The following is a 22,725-nucleotide window of genomic DNA, read 5'->3' as shown; positions in this document are numbered from 1 at the left end:
CTAATACCTCAACTATCTAAATTTCCAGACTGCTGGAAACCTTAACCTTTTCTTTTACTCATGGAAAAGAAAAGACTCCTAAGCCAAGCCATATCAAGGATTTAGCAACCTTGACAGTTTACTTACTGTAAATATACAAAGTGAAATCTAACAGACTTGGTTACTTACTTTGTAGTGTGTCAAAAATGACAGAAGAAAAGGTAGCCAAGAAGCTGTTACTATGAGGAGGAGACTGAAAAAGGACTTTTTAATATTAGAAAGAGAGCTTCACTTTACACTTTAGCATGTGAATTCAAGTCTTTGTTATTTTTGTTTTTTTTTTGAGACAGGGACAGGGTTTTTCTGTGTAGCCTTGGCTGTCCTTTGTAGATCAGGCTGGCCACCATGCCCAGTGAATATAAAGGCGCACACCTTTAATCCTAGCCCTCTGGAGACAAGCAGGCGGATCACCGTGAGTCTGAGGCCAGCCTGGTCTACAAAACAAGTCCAGGACAGCCAAAGCTACGCAAAGAGACCCTGCCTCAAAAATCCAAAAAGAAAAAGAAAGAAAGAAACAAAGAAAAAGAAAAAAGAAAAGCAACAACAACATAACTTACTATAACAGATATAGAAGATATTTTTGTAAGTATAAAATAAACTTGAAACAAATTTTGATCTATGATGTTAGCATTTAGATGGGGCTATTGTTCTAAATGTTTTACAAATGCCAACTATATATTAATCACCCAGAAAACTATGAAATGACGGCTGGAGAGATGGCTCAGCAAGTAGGAGCACTGGCTGCTCTTCCAGAGGTACTGAGTTCAATTCCCAGCACCCACATTGTGGCTCACAACCATCTATACGGGATTTGGTGCCTTCTTCTGGCATGTAAGAATACATGCGGATAGAGCACTCATACATAAAATAAATAAATAAAATCTTTTTAAAAAGACTATAAAGGAAACACTTAATTCTCTATTACATAAGATTAAGAAGCCTGGGCATGGTGGTGCACGCTTTTAATCCCAGCACTCAGGAGGCAGAGGCAGGTGGATCTCTGTGAGTTCAAGGCCAGCCTGATCTACAAAGTGAGTCCAGGACAGCCAAGGCTACACAGAGAAACCCTGTGGGGGGGGGAGGAGTAAAGAATCGTAGTCACTTATTAAAGATCTCTTAAGTTAAGCCGGGTAGTGGTGGTGGTGTCAGCATCAGTGCTGCATACATTTAATCCCAGCACTTAGGAGGCAGAGGCAAAATGAGTTCCAGGACAAGTCAGGGCTACATGGAGAAACTAAACAGAGGAAAAGATCCCCAAGTTACCAAGCGTTAGGTAGGTGTTGTTCTGCCAAACCAGATGCCTGGGAGTGGAGCTTGATATTTAAGGAAACTATACTTGTGAGCTCTCAGATGAAAGGTGTTGATATTAAGTTTGTTTTTTTGGTAAGATTGGAAGCTGAAGAGACGTCTCAGTAGTTCAAGAGCACATGCAGCTCTTTCAGAGGATCAGAGTGTGGTTCCTAGCACTACGTTGGGTGGCTCACAGCCAGCTGTAACTCCAGCTCTAGGGCGTCTGACATCCTCTTGGCATCTGAAAGTCAGCAAGTACATTTTGCACACTCACGGACACAGATGCATAATAAAAACAAAGCAAAACAAAAATCCTTGTTTTTAAAAAGTAAAATCATTTAAAAATACTGGTAAAATGTATTTTCTATTATACCATATTTTCTTTCACTGACATGAAACCTAGAGTAGAATTTCCTTTATTGCTAAGTTTCTTACATGTAGACAGGTTATATGCCGCTTAGTTTTATCCATTTCACTTTGACAGAGTAAAGGGATTTCTCTGTGTAGCCTTGGCTGTCCTGGACTCCCTTTGTAGACCAGGCTGGCCCCAAACTCAGAGTGATCTGCCTACCTCTGCCTCCCGAGTCCTGGGATTACAGGCGTGCCCCACCATGCCTGGCTACTTGAGGGGATTCTTAGTCATCACCTAACCCAAATAGATTCTTTGGGAGTAAATTCTGTATAAAGGACTAAAAAACACTAATAAAGAATATTCAGAGACAGTGTGTTAATGCCATTTGCTTACAGTACTTCCTTAGGTATCCCCTTTTCAGATTAAGTTTTGTTATATATCCAAATATTATCACTGGCTCTTGATAGGTGGGTCCATTTATTTGGCATGTCTGCTGCTTTGTTAGGAAAAAGTTAACGTTATTAAGAAAATCTACCTCCAAGCATCTGCTTTCAATGAGACGCATCCCTCTTAGTCTCAGGCATTTGAACACTTGCTCCACAGTTGGTGGTGCTGTTGGGGGGAGAGTTAGGTGATGCAGCCTTGCTGAAGGAAGGATATTATTAGGGGTGGACTTTGAGATGAAGAAGTCTAGCCTACTTCCAGTTCTTTCTCTACTTCATATTTACGGTGGAAGATGTGAGCTCTTAGCCTCCTGTTTCTGCCGGTTCTCTACCACAAAGGACTCTTAATCTCTCTGAAACTGTAAGGCCCAGTAAATTCTTGTAGCACCATAACCTTATTATATATTGTTGTATAAAGCAATTATTTACATACTTTATTATTTTGGGACAAAATCTTCCTCTGTAGCTCAGGCTGGACTTGAACTGACGATAGCCCAGGCTGACTTTAAACTAGTGAGTCTTCTGCCTTAGTATCGTAAGTGCTGGGATTATAGGTGTGAGCTACCAAGCCTGACTCTATAAAGCAAACTATAAACAACTATCCAGGTATTTTGCATATAAACCAATATAAACCTCAAGGCTTTTATAAAATATATAATTTATAATTATAATAGTTCATGGGACACTTCTGACATACTGTAAATAGTTTGTTTAAGTAATTTTATTTGTTTTTAAATATTTATTTACTTATTTATGTTTTTTGAGACAGGGTTTCTCTATGTTGCCTTGGCTTTCCTGGACTGGCTTTGTAGACCAGGCTGACTTTGAACTCAAAGATACCTTCCTGCCTCTGCCTCCCCAAGTGCTGGGACTACAGGCGTGTGTCACAGTGCCCAGCTTGTTTTTAATCTTTATAGTTTCAAGTTTTATTAGTGTCTTAGTCAGGGGCTGAAGAGATAGCTTGGTAGTTAGGAGCACTGGCTGCTCTTCCAGAAGACCCAGGTTCAATTGCCAGCACCCATATAGCATATCACAACTGTCTATAACTCTAGTTCCAGTGAATCTGACACTTACACACACACCTAAAAACAAGTTAAATACTTTGTTATTGAAAGAGAGAAGAACCAGGGCACAGTTACATTCAAATAAAAGCAAAACCAAAGTCCAGCGGTGTAAAGCTAAGTGTCAAACATCTGGGACTCACAGTCTTCTGGGTTCAAAGGGCAGGAGTAGCTCCACCCCTCTTCATATACAGCATCTCAGGCCTGCTCCATTCCACAGCTGTTGCTGCCTTTGTGGTTTTCCCATGATAACGGCATCTCAAATTCTGGGGACTCGGCTGCAACTAGTCTATACTATTTCACCAGTAGCCTCTTCTGGGCTCTCTTCAGGGACTCTGACTCTGTTACATGGTATAAAGCTTCAACTCTGCTTCATGGCCTCTTCATTCCTAGACCTTCTACTACAACTGAGGCTGCACTTTTACCACTGGTCTCTCCTGATCTCTCACAGTGCCAAGCCCCAGCTGCCCTCCCTGACCATTTCATGCCTCAGATCATTCATTTTTATCCATGACCAAGTTCTGGGCCAATGCAGGGTACAGCTTTGGCTCACTCTGAACCACAGCATCTGTGTACTGACCCTGAGGAAACAGTTCCCAGAAGATTTTGCCTATTGATGCTCTTCTCATCTTTCTCTTCTATTTTTTTTTTAAAGGTCTGGTCATTTATTTATTATTCTTTTGTTTGTTTGTTTTTCAAGACAGGGTTTCTCTGTAGCCCTGCCTATCGTGGAACTCACTCTGTAGAACAGTCTGGCCTTAAACTCAGAGATCCACTTGCCTCTGCCTCCGGAGTGCTGGATTTAAAGATGTGCACTACCAAGCCTGGGTTATTTGTTATTCTTAAAGACTTATTTTGACTTGACTCAGATTTAGAAGCAGAAACTCTCAGGTAGCCTAGGCATCTACATCTTTTGGCAATCTGTTCCTGGCATATTTCTTTGGCTTTCTTCATTCTCTTGGCCAAAGTTTAGCATATTCTGAAACCTCATTTTCTGAATAATACATTGGCATTTGTGTTGGGGGACATGTGGAGTAACAAGATGTCCAATCTTAGGTGTTTTAGTCCAGGGCTCCTTACATTCTTTGTTTAAGGACTGTCTGACAGTGTATTCACGGATGTCATCTTTAATGAGATTGAAAAGCTTTCAGATTCCATGAGCTCTTTTGGACCCCAACAATTGAGATACAGTAGTATCTTCCAGGAGTAAGTATACTTTCTCTTTCTTTCCCCCTTCTCTCTCTCTGTCTCTCTCTCACTCTTGCCTCTTCCTTTCTTTTTAACAATAACTAAGCCGAGAACGCCGTGATTGGCATCCACAGTGCGTCCCAGAACAGACTTGTGCTTTCTCTCTTCAGTCCTTGCTCTCCAGCAGGCACAGTCTGCTGTGGTTCAAGACACCTTGCTTCGTGGGAAAACCTTGTTTGTTGTTCCCACTGCTGATTCTGACCACAGAACCTTCCACTTTTCCCTCAAAGCAGCCTCAGGTACTTCTGTGCCCATGCTCTTCTCATAGAAAGTTCGAGATCTGTGTTCATTGCCCACTTCAATGAGCTGATAGCTGGGAAGGAGATATTCAGCTCCATCTTGACATGGCTGGCTGCTTAGGAGGTGCCATGAACAAGAGCCATTCTTCTCTTAACCACAGCTCATTCTTCAGCCCTAGCTGTCCCCAAGAAAGCAAAAATTTTGCTTTAGTGGTTCTGGTCTCTTGTTAATTAAAGCCGATTCTTCTGCACCAACTGACCAGAACCACAGATTTGATTCTTTTCTTTTCTCTCTTTTTCTTTTTTTGGTTTTGAGACAGGGTTTCTCTGTACCTCAGACTGTCCTGGAACTGGCTTTGTAGACCAGGCTGGCCTGAACTCAGATCTGCCTGCCTATGCCTCTCGAGTGCTGGCATTAAAGGTGTGAGTCACCTCTGTTTGGCTGAACCACCTTCTTAATTCAAAATATGGAATGAATGGCCCCATATAGTCTTTAAGGAACTCTCAAATTTCCCTCCGAAATTACACAAGCCAGGCCTCTGTTGTCTGCTCTGTCCTGAGTGTTCTCTTCTGAGTTCCCACAGCAGCTAATTAAGCTCTGAACACTCAATGGGTTTTCCAGCCCAAAGTTCTAATGCCTGTCCTTCCTTAATCATTCCCAAAACATCATCAGGTTGGTTATAGTAGGTACCAATTTTTGTCTTAGTTAGGATTTCTATTGTTGTGAAAAAATACCATTACCAAAAGCAAGTTGAGGAGGAAAGGGTTTGTTTCAGCTTACAACTCTCCAGTCACACTCCACCACCCACTAAGGGAAGTCAGAGCAGGAATTTGCAGGGAGGAAGTGAAGCAGGAGCCACGGAGGAAAACTTACTTACTGGCTTGGTCCCTATGCCTTGATCAACCTGCTTTCTTATTCAAAGCAGGACCTTCTGCCCATGGATGGCACTGCCCCCACTTCATTGGGCCCTCCTTTATCAATTATTAATCAAGAAAATGTACCCACAGACTTCCCTACAGGGTTTTGAACTTGATGGCACTTGATTGAAATCTCCACACTAGGGAGCTGTATTTCAATCATTATAGTATTAAGAGAATTAATTTACCATTTGCTGAACTAGGCAAAAGTGCATGAAGAATTAGTGTTTGGGTAAAGGTTCAATATTAAATTGAGGTGCCTTTTAGGTATCAAAAGAGCTGCTGAATGCCACCTGTCTAATGTGACATAGGAGTTAAGTGGAAGATTTGAAATAAACTCCTCTCTTTCTCTCTCTCTCTCTCTCTCTCTTTCTCTCTCTCTCTCGTTGTTGTTTGGTTTTGTTTTGTTTTTTTCCTTCGAGACCTGGCTGCCTGTCCCTGGACTTACTTTTGTAGACCAGGTTGGCCTCAAACTCACGGAGATCCACCTGCCTGCCTCTGCCTCCCTGAGTGCTCGGATTACAGGTATGCGCCACTGTGTTCGGCTGGAATATATTTTTTGTTTTTGAGACAGGTCTCTCAGTAGGCTAGGCTGGCCTTGAACTCGCTCTTAAGTGCAGGGATTAAAGGTGTGCTCCACTATGCATGGCCTGCAATTTTTTTTTCAATATTGGGATGGAATGTAGAAGTAGAAATTTGTGAATTATCCAATATATAGTAAGCTACCTATGAACATAACAGTGAAATATAGTTTGGGGGGGGGGGGGAAGAACTCAAGTATGCCAGCATTTAAAAGATTGAGAAAGAAGGTTGTGCATGGGGGCACATTCTTTTAACCCCAGCACTAGGGAACAGAGGCAGGCAGATCTTTGAGTTGGAGACCAGCCTATTCCAGCCTAGAGTCGCAGGCCCTCCAGGTTTGCATAATGAGACTTGTCTTTAAAAAAAGAAAAGAAAGGGATGCTGAGAGATGGCTCGGTGGTTAAGAGCACTGTCTACTCTTCCAGAAGTCCTGAGTTCAGTTCCCAGCAACCACATGGTAGCTCACAACCATCTAAAATAAGGTCGGGTGCCCTCTTCTGGTGTGCAAGTGTACATGTAGGCAAAACACTGTAAATATAAATAAATATTTTTAAAAAGAAAAACAAAAAATTGTGGAGGGCTATGGTGTAGTAGAACATGCTGTGGGCGTGTCCCTGGATTCAACCCTAACAGCCCCACCCATCCAAAATGGGGAAAGAGAATGAATCTGCAAGGAAATGAAGAGTGGACCATGTTGGAAGATCAATAATGATCTACTTTATTAAGTGTTTCTATTTTATATATGAGAACAAAGTCTAAGAATTGACCTGGTGAGCTAAAGAACATCATTTGGTAATCTGTCAAATTTATTTTAGAGAGATGTGTGGTGCACACCCTTAATTGCAGCACTCTGGGGTCAGAGGCAGTTGGATCTCTGAATTGAGGCCAGCCTGATCTTCATAGTTTGAGTCCAGCCAAGGCTACATAGGGAAGACCATGTTTCAGTAAGAAGAAAACTAACTTAAGGAGAGTTGACTTGAAAACCCAATTTTATACAGTAGGTATAGGAGATGAGGAGAGTTTTTAAAAACCCATTTTCTTCTAGTGCTTTTCTTCTTTTTTTTTTCCCCTAGGGTTTTTTTGTTTGTTTGGGTTTTTTTGTTGTTGTTGTTAGGGGTTTTGTTTTGTTTTGTTTTGTTTTGTTTTTTGTTTTTTGTGGTATTCAAGTAGAGGCAGAAACACGAACTGGTTATCTTGAGGGAAAAATAGAGTCAAGAAAAAGTTGGTGCTTTTTCTTTAAAAGACTTGGAGATAATATGCTGCATCCTGATGGGAGTGAGCCAATTGATGTAAGGAAAAAAATTACAAAATTGGTGAAGAATGTCCTTGATTGAGAGTGTATGGGATTTGGGGCCAGTGGTTGGATTTGAATGGCAACATAGTTGTCATATAAGGAAAAGTGGAGGACAATTTTGTTTTGTTTGTTTTTGTGGAGAAAGGGTCTAATTGTGTAGCTCAGGCTACTCACAAACTCACAATGTTCCTCCTGCCTTTCTCTAGGGATTGAACTCAATTTATTAGGTTTGTGCTATGAATACTTTTGCCCTCTTGAGCTATCTTGCCAGTTCTAATAGGAGTTTGTAGCACTTGTGTTCTGGTTGCTTCAGGGAGCAAAGACAGGCAGATCTCTCAGTAGTGGGATAAGAGACTGAGAATGAGAAAGGGAATTTGAGAAGGAAATGTAGGTGTACATCAGTGAAAGTTCAAGTATTCCAAAAAGACTGCTGGGGTAGTGCTGCTACAAGTTTCCTAATGTATTTTCTTTCCTGAACAATGGAAGAGAAACATATTCTTCAAAAAAATCAGCAGATTTTAGTTAGACAAAGAAGGTTCAGGAAGGACTATGCAAAATGAACTTCGTTATGTGAAAAATGTTGATTAAAGACCCTAAATTGGCTTGGCATGGTGATGGAGGCTGTTAATCCCAGTACGCAGAGGCAGAGGCAGGTGGATCTCTGAGTTCAAGGCCAGTCTGATCTACAGAGTGAGTACACAGAGAAACTCTGTCTGAAAAAAAAGAAAAACCAAAACCACACAAACAAACAAAACAAAAAAAACTTTTTTAATGCAGAGCTGGCAATTGAATCCAGGGCCTGACATACGCTAAGAATTTCTCTGCCACTGAGCAAGCCTGTACAGCCTTTAGTTACTCAGTATTAGAGAATTAACCTAACTTTATATTCTTGTTCTCCTTCTTGTTATGTCTTATTGTTTTTCTCTTTGCACTTATTTATTTGGTGCATGTGTATATCTGTACACATGTGAAGGTCAGAAGATGGCTTTTGGGAGTCAGTTCTCTCTTCCTATTTGTGGGCTTCAGGAATCAGGCTCAGGTTAACTCCTTTACCCGCTGACCCATGTCACTCACTGGCCCAATGCTGCTTTTTGTAATTTTGTTTTTTATTTTATTGATTTAGAGGTTTTTTTTTTTGTTTTTTAAATTTTTTCTTTCTTGGACTGAGAATTTGTGTGTATTTTCTGAAACAGGGTTTTACTGGGTAGCTCAGGCTAGCCTGGATCTCAAGATGTTCCAGTCTCTTGTCTCCCAAGTACTAGGATTACATGTGTACCCCACTATGATTGGCTAAAAGGAAATATATATGGCCAGTATTCGGGAGGCGGATCTTTGTGAGTTTGAGGCCAGCCTGGTCTACAAAGTGAGTCCATGACAGCCAAGGCTACACACACACACACACACACACACTTTTGTTTGTTTGTTTGTTTTGTTTATCCAGGCAGGGTTTTTCTGTGTAGTCTTGACTGTCCTGGACTCTCTTTGTAGACCAGGCTGGCCTGGAACTCACAGCGATCTGACTGCCTCTGCCTCCCTGCGCCACCATACCCAGCCTCCCGAATATGTTTTTTATTTTGAACATTTAGCTCGTCTTCTTCCCTAGCTCTTTTTTCTTTTCCATTCTCTAAGGCTATACTTTCCCCTCTCATACAATTTAGACTATATTTAGCCTCAATTATCAACTTTACACATCTCTGAAAAGGAAACCTCAATTTAAAAAGTCTTTCCTTCAGATTGGCCTGTGGGCATGTCTGTGGGTCATGTTCTTAATTGTTACTTGCTGTAGGAGGGCCCAGTCCACTGTGGGCGGTGCTGTCCTTAGGCAGGCGGGCCTGGGCTGTTCAAGAAAGTAGCTGTGTAAGACTCTAAGCAGCATTTCTCCGTGCTCTCTGCTTCAGTTTCTGCCTCGACTTCCCTCAGTGATGGGCTGTTAGTTGGAAATTTAAGTTGAAATAAACCTTGTTTTTAGTTGTATTTATCACCACAACAAGGAAGCAAACTAGAACATCTTAAAATTATTTATTTATTTTTATTTCATGTGCATTGGTGTTTTGCCTGCATGTTTGTCTGTCTGAGTTCTTGGAGTTACAGACAGTTGTGAGCTGCCATATAGGGTGATGGAAATTGAACCCTGGTCCTCTGGAAGAGCAGTCAGTGCTCTTAACCACTCAGCCATCTCTGCAGCCTCTAGAACAAAATGTTTGAAGCATTATTCACATCCAAGAATTTTAGATACATCTTTTTTGAGACAGGGTTTCTCTGTGTAATGTTGGAACTCTCTGTAGACCAGGCTGGCCTTCAGCTCAAAGATCCCCCTGACTCTGCCTCCTGAGTGCTGGGATTAAAGCTGCACACCAGCACAGTCTGTCTTGATACTTGTAATTTTTATTTTGGTTCTTAAATACTCTGTTTTAAAGGTTGAGGGTTAATTTTATCTGTGCTTTGTTAATTATGGTGTGATCAGTCAGTATATTTTACAAGTGTACATTGTCTGACTATTTGTTGATTCATCCTTTATGGATAAATATACTATCACTTTTTATAAATTTCCTGTTTGCCTAAACAAAGTGAATGGTCTTTTTATATGGGATGCAGAAATAGGCACGTGTTCATCAAATTGAACTTGTTAATTGTGTTTAAAAAAAAAAAAAAAAACCCTTGTGTTAAATATCTTTCCTGATTAGAGAGAAATGTGTTAAACTTATGTGATTTTTTTTTTTTTTTTTTAATTTCAAGACCGGTTTCTCTTATAGTTCTGGCTGTCCTGGACTCAATCTGTAGAACAGGCTGGCCTTGAACTCACAGAGATCTGCCTGCCTCTGCCTCGTGAGTGCTGGGATTAAAGGCGTGCGCCACCACGCCTGGCAGGGCTGTCACTTTAGGGCTTTGGCTCTCCTCAGTCCCTCCTGAGGCTTTTGCCTTATTGTGAGATGCTCATACTTGGTTCGTTTCCTTTGGCACAGCACTGTTAAATCATGTTGGATTCAGGTCAGTTATTTTAATGACTTAGATGTGCTAAGACAGAGAATAGTATATAGCACCCATTGAGTACATTTAAAAAATTAAATACTACACACATTTATATGTATCTATTATGGAAATTATTTCCTTAGATTAGCAGGTTGTAAACTTCTAAACCATCCTTGAACTCTGTTTTAGTCCCAGAAATCCTGGATAGAGAGCACTTTGACCAAGAGGGAGTGTGTATATATTATACCAAGCTCCAAAGACCCTCACAGGTAAGCACATGTTTGATTTCTTCTAGGATCTTCTAGAAATTTAGGTGTAAAGTTATTATTATTTACTTATAGCAGACAAATGCACATAATAATTTGAGATCATTGTTAATTTTTCTTTTGAGAATGGGAAGAGAGACTTAGCAAGGTACGAGTGTTCTAGAATTTCTTCCCTTAAACTGTTTCTCTGAACCCTAATTGTCTAAGCTCAATAGAAGCTATAATAAAGTTCTTTCCACTACCACCCCCTGACAACAAAAAGATATTTCAGAATTTGTTTATTGTATATCTATTTAATATGCATGTTATGGCTGATGCTGAAAAATATGAGCTTAGTAAGCACTTCCCATGCCTCCTTGCTTGGAGATCAAATCCAAAGCATCTTACATATTGCTGTATATATGTATAGACTGACATTTACTAGAAAAACTGTCACCAGAGAATATAGGTATCCCTTTTGGTTTTTAAAATGGCTATGAAAGGAAAGGAATATGAAAATTAAGGACTACGAATATAGAAAAAGTTGATCTTGTGAAATACTTAAGAAACATTAAAAAAAAAAAAAAAGAAACTTTCTTACTAAGACTAGAAAGATGGTTCAATAGTTAAGAGTGCTGACTGCTCTTTTTTTGTTTGTTTTTGTTTTTGTTTTTCGAGACAGGGTTTGTCTGTGTAGCCTTGGCTGTCCTGGCCTCCCTTTGTAGACCAGGCTGGCCTTGAACTCACAGCAATCCACCTGCCTCTGTTCCTGAGTGCTGGGATTAAAGATGTGCGCCACCACCTCCCAGCAAGTGCTCTTACAGAAGACTGGAGTCCAGTTTCCAACATCCACATTAGGTTGCTTACAACTGCTTGTAACTCCAGCTCCAGGGCATCTGGCCACACTCTCATTTTAAACTCTGCTGTCATTCGTACATACACACATATCCCCCTACCCCAACAGTTACACTTATATGCACAGAATTACTTATAAATAAAATTTAAAAATTAAAAAAATAATTCTTGGGCCAGTGAGAGATGGCCCAGTAGGTAAGGGAAAAGGGCTTTCCTTATAAGCCTGGTGACTGGGGTGCTGACCAATGTAAGCTGCCCTCTAATTTCCATGTGCTTGCCAGTGGTGTGCACACACACTAGTAAAGTTCAAAAAGAAATACTCTTGTTAAGATTTTTTAAGCCTAAGATTAGTAAGAAAATAAATTGAAAAAACAAATAAAAAGTTATTCCTTAACCTAGCAAGGAAAGAGACATGGCAAACATTTAAAACAGTGGTTGTCAGCCTTCCCAATGCTGTGACCCTTTCATACAGCTCCTCATGTCTTGGTGACCCGCAAACATAAAGTTATTTTGTTGCTATTTCATAACTGTAATTTTCTACTGTTATGAATCTTCATATAAATATGTTACACAGGATATGTGATATGTGATTCCCCAAAGGGGTCACAACCCAGAGGTTGAGAATCCTGATTTAAAAGCTCTTTGGATCTTGCCCTTTCTGTCAGACCATGTTCTCTGACAGATTACCTGCTCTGTAACTTTCACATCGTTTGGGTATGTGATTGCTTTTTTCTTTCTTCCAGTTGGTCTGTTTTGTCTTTCTTGCCTAGTATGTAGCCCCATCTGGCTTCAAGCTCAAGTCAGTCCTACCGCAACCTAGAATCAGAAGCATGGGGCATACTATACATAGCTAGGTACATAACTGAAAATTGCTAAAAAAAAAAAAAAAAAAAAGTCAGTACCACTGTTGTACATGTGCCTCTGGGGTTGATCCACAGCACAATACACATACAAAAGATTTTTATCAATAATATAGTAGGACCCTGTTATTAGTTTATGTGATGCCAAATGACTTGTAAGTGGATTAACTATGACTGGTAGCAAATATAAACACATGCTAAGTTGAATATTGTCTAGGATAGTGCATTCTGTTATGTTGGAGAAATAGTGGTAAATGAAGAATAGTATGTATTTTTTGAGGTATACTGTTCTTTTTCTCTGTTTTTTCACTACAGGGTTTCCTCTGTGTATCCCTAGCCATTCTGGAACTAGATCTGTAGAGCAGGCTGGCCTTGAACTCAGAGGTTCATCTTCCTCTGCCTCCTAAGTACTGGGATTAAATGATTGCACTACCACCTGCCCCCCCTCTTTAAAGGGTTATTTTTTATGTGCCTGATATATATGGGTACTTTTGCCTGTATGCATTTATGTGTATCATTTGCATGCACGATGTCTATGGAGGCAAAAAGACGATAGTGATCCCCTGGAACTGGAGTTGTAGGCAGTTGTGAGCCTCTTTGTGTTTGCTGGGAACTGGATCCTCTAGGAGCAGCAAGTGCTCTTATCTGCTGAGCTGTCTGTCCAGCTCATTTTCCTTTTGTTTTAGCCCTGCACCTTGATGTGATGCTCAGGCTAATTTTTTAACTCTTGAACTTTCAGTCCACCGGTTGCCAGGACTGCGGAAACTGTCAGTTCACACCACCTTATCTGCTTCTTGATTTTTACTTGGCCATAATAGTGTATGTTATAAACTTGAATTTAGTTGATTACTCTTGAGAACATGTTCTCCAGATTTTAGTTAACTCTGAAAAGTATTTTTCCTAATTTTGTGTGTATGTGTTTGTATGTTGTGTGAGTACCTGTGTATATGGGTGTGTGTGTGTTTATGTAGAATGTGTACATTCATGCAGTAGCCATCTAGCTTACCTTTTGAAACAACTCACCAAGTGTCAGGCTAGCTGATCTGCAAGCTCTAGGGATCCTTTCCCGTTGGCCCTCAAGGATTGAAGACACACGATTGTGTCTAGTCCCTCTCTTTCTCTTTTTCTAAGTGTGGATGCTTGTGTGGCAAGCAGTTTACTGACTGAGGCAAAACTTCCTAGACCCTGCAAAGGATTTTAACTCCTTAGTCATTAAATAGCCTTAATGTCCCTTGAAATTAGATTCTATGACCCCTCCCCCAATATAGCTTACTAAAGATAGGGTCTGAAAAAAAAAGATAGGGTCTGATTTTTTGTTTTGTTTTGTGTGGTTGTGTGTGTGTGTGTGTATGTGTGTGTGTGTGTGTGTGTCTCACAGAGATCCACCTGCCTCTGCATCCCTAGTGCTGGAATTAAAGGTGTGTGCTATCACACCTGGCCATTCTGTTGTTTTATCACAAATAACACAATGAGTAGTTCCTAACAGTGGAGCTTGTATTTTTGGTCCTAATTCACCATGTTAGTTCTAAGACACCATTTTTCTTCCAGAAAAGTGTGATTTTTGGTTTATTAAAAACAATGGGGGACATTCGGGAGGCAGAGGCAGGCGGATCACTGTGAGCTCGAGGCCAGCCTGGTCTACAAAGTGAGTCCAGGACAGCCAAGGCTACACAGAGAAACCCTGTCTCCAAAACAAACAAAGAACAACAACAGGAAAAAAAAACAAACCAATGGGTGGGGACTGGAAAGACGGATAAGCAGTTAAGAGAGTGCTGACTGCTCTTCTTGAAAACCCAGATTCAACCCCCAACACCCACATGGCAGCTTACATTGTAACTCCAAGATCTGACACCCTCAGAGAGACATATGTGCAGGGAAAACATCAATGTACATAAAATAAAAATAAATACACTATTAAAAAAAACCACCAAGAGCTGAGCACTGTGGTGCACCCCTGTAATTCCAGCACTCCTTGAGGCAGAGGCAGGTGTATCTTTGTGAGTTTGAGGCCTGCCTGGTCTGCAAAGGATAGCTAAGGCTACACAGAGAAACCAAAGCAAACAAACAAAGAGCCCAAAAGAATCTTGGAGCCAGGGGTGGTGGCGCACGTCTTTAATCACAGCACTCTGGATCTCTGAGTACCAGGCTAGACTGGTATACAGAGTGAGTTTCAGCACAGTCAAGGCCATACAGAGAAACTCTGTAAAAAAACAAAATAAACAAAAATTTACCAAGACTCTCCTCCAAAAACACCACCAGCACTACCAACAAAAATCAATAGGTTGGTGGGGTTTGATGGGGCAGTCCTTCAGTCCTAGCAGATGGGAAGCAAAGACATGCATTTCTGAGTTCAAGGCTATCTTGGTCAGTATAGTCAGTTTCCAGGCCAACCAAGGCTACACAGTGAGATCCTGTCTACAAAAACAAAAACAATATTGTATTATTGGTAGGGAGGTTGTTTCTTGTGTGAGTTTTAAATTTTTACTCTGCAATAGAAATAATACAAATACTCACCAGATATTAAAGAAACCTCAAGCTGTTATCAAATAATTTATATGAAAGTCTTTTTTTTTACTACCATTCTTTGGCCATAACTTCATCTTACAAAATATTCTGATACTGTCCATTCCCTGACATACCTTCTAGAGAGACCTGGATAAAGTGCAGCCACACTCAGTTCATCTAACACTCATCTAAAAACTGAGTGTGGTATCATGTGCCTATAATCCCAGCAATGTGGTAGGCAGAAACAAATAGATCCAGGGGCCATGCTGACCAGTCTAGCTGAAACAGCAACCTCCAGGTTCAGTGAAAGAGACCCTGTATGGAATGGCTAAAATAAAAAATTCTCAAGTGACACCACATGCTGGCGAGGATGTGGAGAAAGAGGAACACTCCTTCATTGCTGGTGGGAATGCAAACTGGTACAACCACTTTGGAAATCTATGGCGCTTTCTCAGAAAAATGGAAATAGGGCTTCCTCAAGACCCAGCTATTCCACTCCTTGGAGTATACCCAGGAAATGCTCCACCACACAACAGGGACATATGTTCAACCATGTTCATAGCAGCCTTATCCCTAATAGCCAGAACATGGAAACAACCTAAGTTTCCCTCAGTAGAAGAATGGATAAAGAAACTGTGGTACATTTACACTATGGAATACTACTCAGCTATTAAAAACAAGGAATTCTGGAAATTTGTGGACAAATGGATTGAACTAGAAATGATCATAATGAGTGAGTTCACCCAGAAGCAGAAAGAGTCAAATGGTATATACTCACTTATATCTTGACACTGGCCTAAGGGGCATGTCCCATGAAAGTCTTCACTTACCAGGAAAGTGGGTCAGAGGGGAGGACAGCCTATTGGGACTTTAGATGAGAGAAGCATGGGAGAATGGGGAAATAGAAGGGTCCAGAGGGTCCTAGAAACCTAGAAGAACATTATGACGGGCAGATCTGGGCCCAGGGGTCCTGCTCAAACTATGACACCAGCCAAGGACAATACGGGAAGTAAACTTCAAACCCCTACCCAGATCTAGCCGATGGACAGGACATTCTCCACCGTTGAGTGGAAAGTGGGGTCTGACTTTCACATGAACTCTGGTGCCCCCATTTTTTACCACCTCCCCTTGATGGGGAGGCCTAGTGGCACCCAGAGGAAGGATAGCAAGCTACCAAGAGACTTGGTACATTATGAGCATATACAGGGGGAGGAGGTCCCCCTCAGTCATAGACATAGGGGAGGGGAGTAGCGGGAAAGCGGGAGGGAGGGAGGAATGGGAGGATACAGGGGATGGGCTAACAATTGAGATGTAATATGAATAAATTAATAAAATATTAAAATTAAAAAAAAAGAAAACAGAAAGCAGGGCATAAATATTGTTTATATGTATTCATTAGTTTGGTTCTCTACTTACGTCCTGTGAGATTTTTCTATTTAAAATGGTTTGAAATGAAATGTATGTTTGATAAAATACATGTATTCATCAAATGATTAATAAAATAACAGATTAGTAATTATTTCACATTTTTATTTATAACCAGTTTTCTTTCCATTAAAGTTTATGATTTAAAAAAAGAAAGAAAGAAAGAAAGAGACCCTGTATCAAAAAAAAAGGTGGGGGACTGGAGAGATGGCTCCCTGGTTAGGAGTACTGACTTGGTAGTTGCGTATTTTTACTACACATAAATGTGGTTTTGTGTAGTTAAATTTGTCATTTTATTCTGTTGAGGTTTCTTGGATTTTTTTTTTCAGAATTAATATTTTAAATGTAAATCTATGCAAATTTAAGGAGTTAGTTGAATGTATAAACCAAGGTGTGCATGATCTGTAGTATCTACTAAAGTTATACACACACACATGTATATAATTCATAAAAAGTATGGATTAAAGGGAAACTATAATATATACACACATATATGTATATTTATTAATTTAATACTTTCTTTAAATGTTTTTTCTTGGAGTAATAATTCATCTTTCTGCATTTTATAGATGTCTTCCAGGATGTCAGATTTGTCAGCAACTTGTCAGGTGAGTTTATTATGCACTGCAAAATTCTAACAGCAAACTTAACTGATACATTAGAAAAACTAGGTATAGCACAGTGGGATAAATTTCACATGTTGTTTTTATATTTGAAGAACATTTTACTCAAACCTTTGACAATTCTGTTTCAAACTTAGAGTTACCAGAATGGGGTTCTGAGAGTATGAGTTAATTGAACAGAGAGGGTTGGGACGAGACATTCTGACGACCAAAACAGGCTCTGAGATCTGACAGTTAAGGACCCTGTGGTTCTACAGTGGTTGGCAGGCTGGGTTACCAGCGTTCAAGGGACAGAGGCAGGCAGATCTCTGAGCTCAGTGCTAGCCTGTTCACATACAGTAAGCTCCAACCAGCTAGGGCTATACAGTAATGATGCCTTGTCCCAAGAAAGAATGAAAGAAAAAGCAATTGGAGAGAAATGAGTAGGGACCAGATCATTTAAACTTAATAAAGTATGTCTTACATCTGATTTTCCATTAAAAGAGATACGTAGCAAGCTGGAGAAATGCCTCGTGAATTAAGAACACTGGCTGCTTTTCCAGAGGACACAAGTTTGGTTCTCAGCATCCATATAGTAGCTCACAGCTGTCTGTGGCTCTACTTCCAGAGGAACTGATGTCTGCTTCTAACCTCTTTGGCATTTGCCTACATGTGATACATGTACACTTAGATAAATAGACACTCATACACATAAAATAAAATGAACATACAAGATCTTCTTCTTCTCTCTCATTTTACAGCCATTATTCTTTTCATGTTTGTTTTTGGAGACAGACTCTCATGTAGTCCACACTGGCCTCAAGCTCCTGGAATGAGGCTGGTCTTGAGTTTCTCTGCTCCTTTTGCCTCCATTCCCAAGTATTGGGGTTACAGTTGTATGCCACCACCCCTGGCCAGACTATGTAATCTAAAATTAATACCCTTGTGGCTGTGCCTTTTTGTTTGTTTTGTTTTTGTTTTTGTTTTTTTTTTTGTTTTTGTTTTTTGAGACAGAGTTTCTCTGTGTAGCCTTAGTTGTCCTGGACTCACTTTGTAGACCAGGCTGGCCTCGAACTCACAGCAATCCAACTGCCTCTGCCTCTTGAGGGGATTAAAGGTGTGCACTGCCACCGCCCAGCTGCTTTTTATTTTCTTTAAGAGATAAAGTCTTTCTGTATAGCTCTGACTGTCCTGGGTGGAACTTACAGAGATCTGCCTGCCTCTGACTCTTTTTTTGGAGTGGGGGCGTGTTTTGAGACACGGTTTCTCTGTGTAATAGCCCTGGCTGTCTTGGAACCCTCTCTGTAGACTAGGCTGGTCTCAAAGGTCCGCCTGCCTTTGCCTCCCTGAGTGCTGGGATTAAAGATGTGCACTGTATATGCACTGTAACTCCTGGCTCTAATATGATTTTGTTTATGCCTGGTTTATTTGTTTTGTTGAACTGCTAAGATATGTACATTAAAAAAATTTCAAATTTGGAAATGTTTTTTCCTTCAATATGTTTTCCAAATTTTTATTCGTATTTCTTCCTTTATGAGGCTTGAATTATATGTGTTGCTATTTGGTATTCTAACTTTTAAGATGTCCTCCAATTCTCCTTTCTTGTGTTCATACTTCCCTCAACTATCTGGGCATTTTCTTAATACTTGTATCTTATTTCTAATTCTTGTTTTATATCATCTGTCATTTCTAGTTTTATTTACTGACATATTTTTCCTTTAATAATACTTTTAAATTCATTGCATGCCTAGGACAAACATGTTTTCAACTTTGTTGTTGTTTGCTTTGTTTTGTTTACAATAGGTTTATTATGTACACCTAGGGAGCCTCAAGCTTATGGTCATCTATCCTTGTTCTCACAAGCACCTGTAGGCCACCACGTGCGGCTTCGTGATAGGAAGGGCTTTGTGTTTTGTGTTTTTTGTTTTTGTTTGTTTGTTTGTTTGTTTGAGACAGAGTTTGTCTGTATAGCCTTAGCTGTCCTGGACTCACTTTGTAGACCAGGCTGGCCTCAAACTCACAGAGATCCTCCTGCCTCTGCCTCCCGAGTGCTGGGATTAAAGGTGTGCGCCACCACTGCATGGCTCTGTTTGTCATTCTTAAACTCTGTGTGGTTTTCATGTTCTGTTAGTCAAACTGCCCAGTTCTGTTAGTTGTTTTTTTTTTTTTTGTAGTAATGGTTCAGCAGGTTTTAGGTAGTATATCATCACTCTTTCTGTTGCTGGCCACAGGCCACCGTTTATCACTCTGCTGACTAGATAGGTTAGTTTGCATTTTCTTGAATAATGTATGCCTGGAGTCATGGAAATACATTTATTGTGGTGTTTGCCTTATGTCACTTGCAGCGTGATTTTGAGTTTTTATCTATGCATATTGTGTCTACTCCAAGTTCATCTCATTCTATAGTTAATTTTTTTCCCTTTTGATGTAGCTGTACCACATTTTATAGATGGGCTACACTAAATTTTTAATTATCATATACCAATGTACTTGTTCTGTTTCTGTTCTATGGTAGAAATAGTCACCTATAATATGCTAGAATCAAAAAGTCAAACCTTTTATGTTCATTCATTTTAATTCAATTTTTCAATAAGTTAGTGTTTTTTAGAATTCTTAAGCATTTTCTATTTTTAATTATTTTTTATTAAATAAGTTATTTGCTTTACATCCTGATCACAGCTTTCCTTCTCTCCTCCCAGTCTCTTTCAGCACACCGCCCCCCTGCCCAAATTTTACTTTCTAAGTAGCTTACAAGTTAGCAGGTTTCCTTACAGCATTACAGACATGTGGAGTTTGGGTTTCATCCTCTCATATCCTTATTCCCCACCCCCACTAAAGCCCTTCTCTTGCCAGTCTTCCCTCTGTTACTTTCCTATCGTAGGTGTGTTCTATTGCCCTGCCTATCCACTTTCTTTTCACTCTTAATTTTTTGTAAGTTTCTTTATAAACTCTTGCTTTTTCCCTTTAGGTGTTTCTGTGGTCGTTTGGTCAAGCAACATGCTTGCTTTACTGCAAGTCTTGCCACGAAATACTCAGATGTGAAATTGGGTGAACATTTTAATCAGGCAATAGAAGAATGGTCTGTGGAAAAGCACACGGAACAGAGCCCAACAGATGCTTATGGAGTCATCAATTTTCAAGGGGGTTCTCATTCCTACAGAGCTAAGGTATGCCATTTATTTATTTTTTTTACTTCATTTATCTTACAATATGTGTAGTGCCAAAATAAAAAATAAGGTGCAGTGCATATATTGAAGCTCTTTATATGACTTGACAGAAATACAGAATTATTATATTTTTGTGGATCAAATCATTCATCATTATATAAAGTCTTATTTTCATTTTTATTGACAGAATCTGTTTTCTCAAAGGAGAGCAAAATCTCCTTTCCTTTCCCTTTTAACCTTTTCTTAAGGTAGCAGACATCATTTTATAGGCATGGTGACATGTATATACCTGTCACACCAGCTTCTTAAGAAGCCAAAGTACAGGGATCATTTGAGCCCACTTTTGGGATCAGGCTATACAGTACAGGAAAACCCTGTCTGCTAAAGAAAATCAAACCCAAAAAGTGTCTTTTTAGTAACATATATAGATTGTCTTTTAAAATTAAATCTTTGTGTTTGAATTTAAGTTTAACTATCATAGTATTAGCCATCTATTTGTCTCCCTTTTTTTCTTTATTCACTTGTCTTATATTATTTTGGCTTATTTATTATTTTATTTTTTATTATTGGATTCCTTATATTCATATATTATTCTGTTCTTTAATATACTTTTGTAATAAACACAGTTTTAATTTACTGCTCTCTATTAAAAGTTACTCACTTCTATTTTACCACTCTACAATGTAAGAACTTTTAGAATATCTGTCACTTCATTATTTCTCTTGTGACTTAAGTGCATTTATTGGCAATAATTTAAATTCTATGTATTTTTAAATTCTGTAATGTAATTGTTAACCATTTACATTGACATTTTATAATCTTGACATTGTTTTTCTTGCTCCCTGTCGTAAGGAAAATAGTTAACGCTCATCTCCAAGTTTTCTTAGTTTCTTGTTTTTAATCCCATAAGTTTTTACTGCTTTTGTACCTGACTGATTCCTGAAACACATGCTATTTGTCTTAATGCTTCCTACTTCTGTGTTAAACAGGGCAATAAATGATAAGGATAAGTTAATCAATAATTGAGTATAATTAGATAAATTGACATCTGTCTTAATTTCGGTTATAGTGCTAGTCTTATAGACATCACAAGAATTTTTCCAACTTTAAAAGTGATTTCCTAGCCGGGTGGTAGTGGCTCACATCTTTAATCCCAGCACTTGGGAGGCAGAGGCAGGTGGGTCTCTGAGTGCTAGGCCAGCCTGATCTACAGAGCAAATCCCAGGACAGCTAGCGCTGTTACACAGAGAAACCCTGTCTGGAAAAAGTAATTTGCTATTTTATATTTCTAGGAGTGTAAATATCTTGAAATTGGCCCATGAAAACTTTTTATATGATCTAATTTAAACATTTTTGAATATCAAATAATGTTGCATTATTAAATCTGAGAACATAGTTATTTTGGCCCTTTGTTTGTTCTAGTATGTGAGACTATCATATGATACCAAACCTGAAATCATTCTGCAACTTCTGCTTAAAGAATGGCAAATGGAGTTACCCAAACTTGTTATTTCTGTACATGGAGGCATGCAGAAATTTGAGCTTCATCCAAGGATCAAGCAGTTGCTTGGAAAGGGTCTTATTAAAGCTGCAGTTACAACTGGAGCTTGGATTTTAACTGGAGGAGTAAACACAGGTAATGTAAACACTATCAATTTTATTTAATATGTTGGTTAATCTTTGATATCAGCTAGGCATTTGAAATAGTAAATTAGTCTAAGTATATTTGGTTCTTCAGTTAGTCTATAACTATTGGTAATTTCATTGATAAAAATAATCTGCTTGGTTGTCATTCTCTCTCTCTCTCTCTCTCTCTCTCTCTCCCTAGAGCAATGGTTGGCAGTGTTTAACCTGTGTGCCAAATCCAGCTTTGATAACCCTTATTCTTATGAATTTATTTGAACATAGCCACACTCATTTGTCTAACCTGTTTTTGTACTACAGTAGCAAAGGTGGGGAATTGTAGCAAAGACTAGTAAGTATGTACTCTACAAGTTTAATGTTTGCCCTTTGGGAAAACATTTGCTGACTCTTTTGTAAAGAGTTTGCGCTCTGACTACTAATAGACTGGTAGAAAAATGGCAGTCTGCTCCCTTCTAGTAATAAAAGTGTGTCCTTTGCGGGCTGGAGAGATGGCTCGGCAGGTAAGAGCACTGGCTGTTCCTGGAAAGGGCATGAGTTTTGATTCCATCATTCATATGTCCTCTCACAACTGTTTGTAAGCTGAGTTCCAAGGAATCTGATACCTTCTTCTGGCCTTCTCAGGAATTAGTGGCTCACTTACATACATGCAGACATGTATACACATAGAAATAATTTTTTTTAATAAAAAGGCCTTTAACAATTAATTTTTTTTAGCCTGGCAGTAGTGGTACACTCCTTTAATCCCAGCACTAGGGAGGCAGAGGCCAGCCTGCTCTACAGACTGAGTTCCAGAATAGCCAGGGCTACATAGTGAAACTCTGTCTCAAAAAACAAATACAATGAAAATTTAAATATCAATTTTTTAAAAAATCTATTATTCTTTCTTCATTTAAGGTCTTTTGTATAATGTTTAAACTGAATTTATGGAGGATGGGTTAATGTTAATGATTAACGTTAAACATAATTATTATTTAAATCACCTTAAT

General features: G+C 39.3%; 1 protein-coding gene across 2 annotated transcripts in view; it reads left to right on the top strand.

Moving 5' to 3' along the window:
• Positions 1–22,725, top strand: part of Trpm7 (transient receptor potential cation channel subfamily M member 7) — an 84,642-nt gene that overhangs the window by 2,736 nt on the left and 59,181 nt on the right. For both annotated transcript variants that reach the window (XM_051144548.1, XM_051144549.1), the window contains exons 2-5: positions 10,626–10,705; positions 16,896–16,934; positions 19,897–20,095; positions 21,518–21,731. In XM_051144548.1, the coding sequence (XP_051000505.1) occupies positions 10,626–10,705; positions 16,896–16,934; positions 19,897–20,095; positions 21,518–21,731 (532 nt within the window). The remainder of the gene's footprint in view (positions 1–10,625; positions 10,706–16,895; positions 16,935–19,896; positions 20,096–21,517; positions 21,732–22,725) is intronic.

Source organism: Acomys russatus, chromosome 4 (assembly GCF_903995435.1).
Source record: "Acomys russatus chromosome 4, mAcoRus1.1, whole genome shotgun sequence".
In the NCBI taxonomy this organism is placed as follows: Eukaryota; Metazoa; Chordata; class Mammalia; order Rodentia; family Muridae; genus Acomys; species Acomys russatus.
Note: the sequence above shows the minus strand (reverse complement) of the source record. Positions and strands in the feature narration are given on the sequence as shown.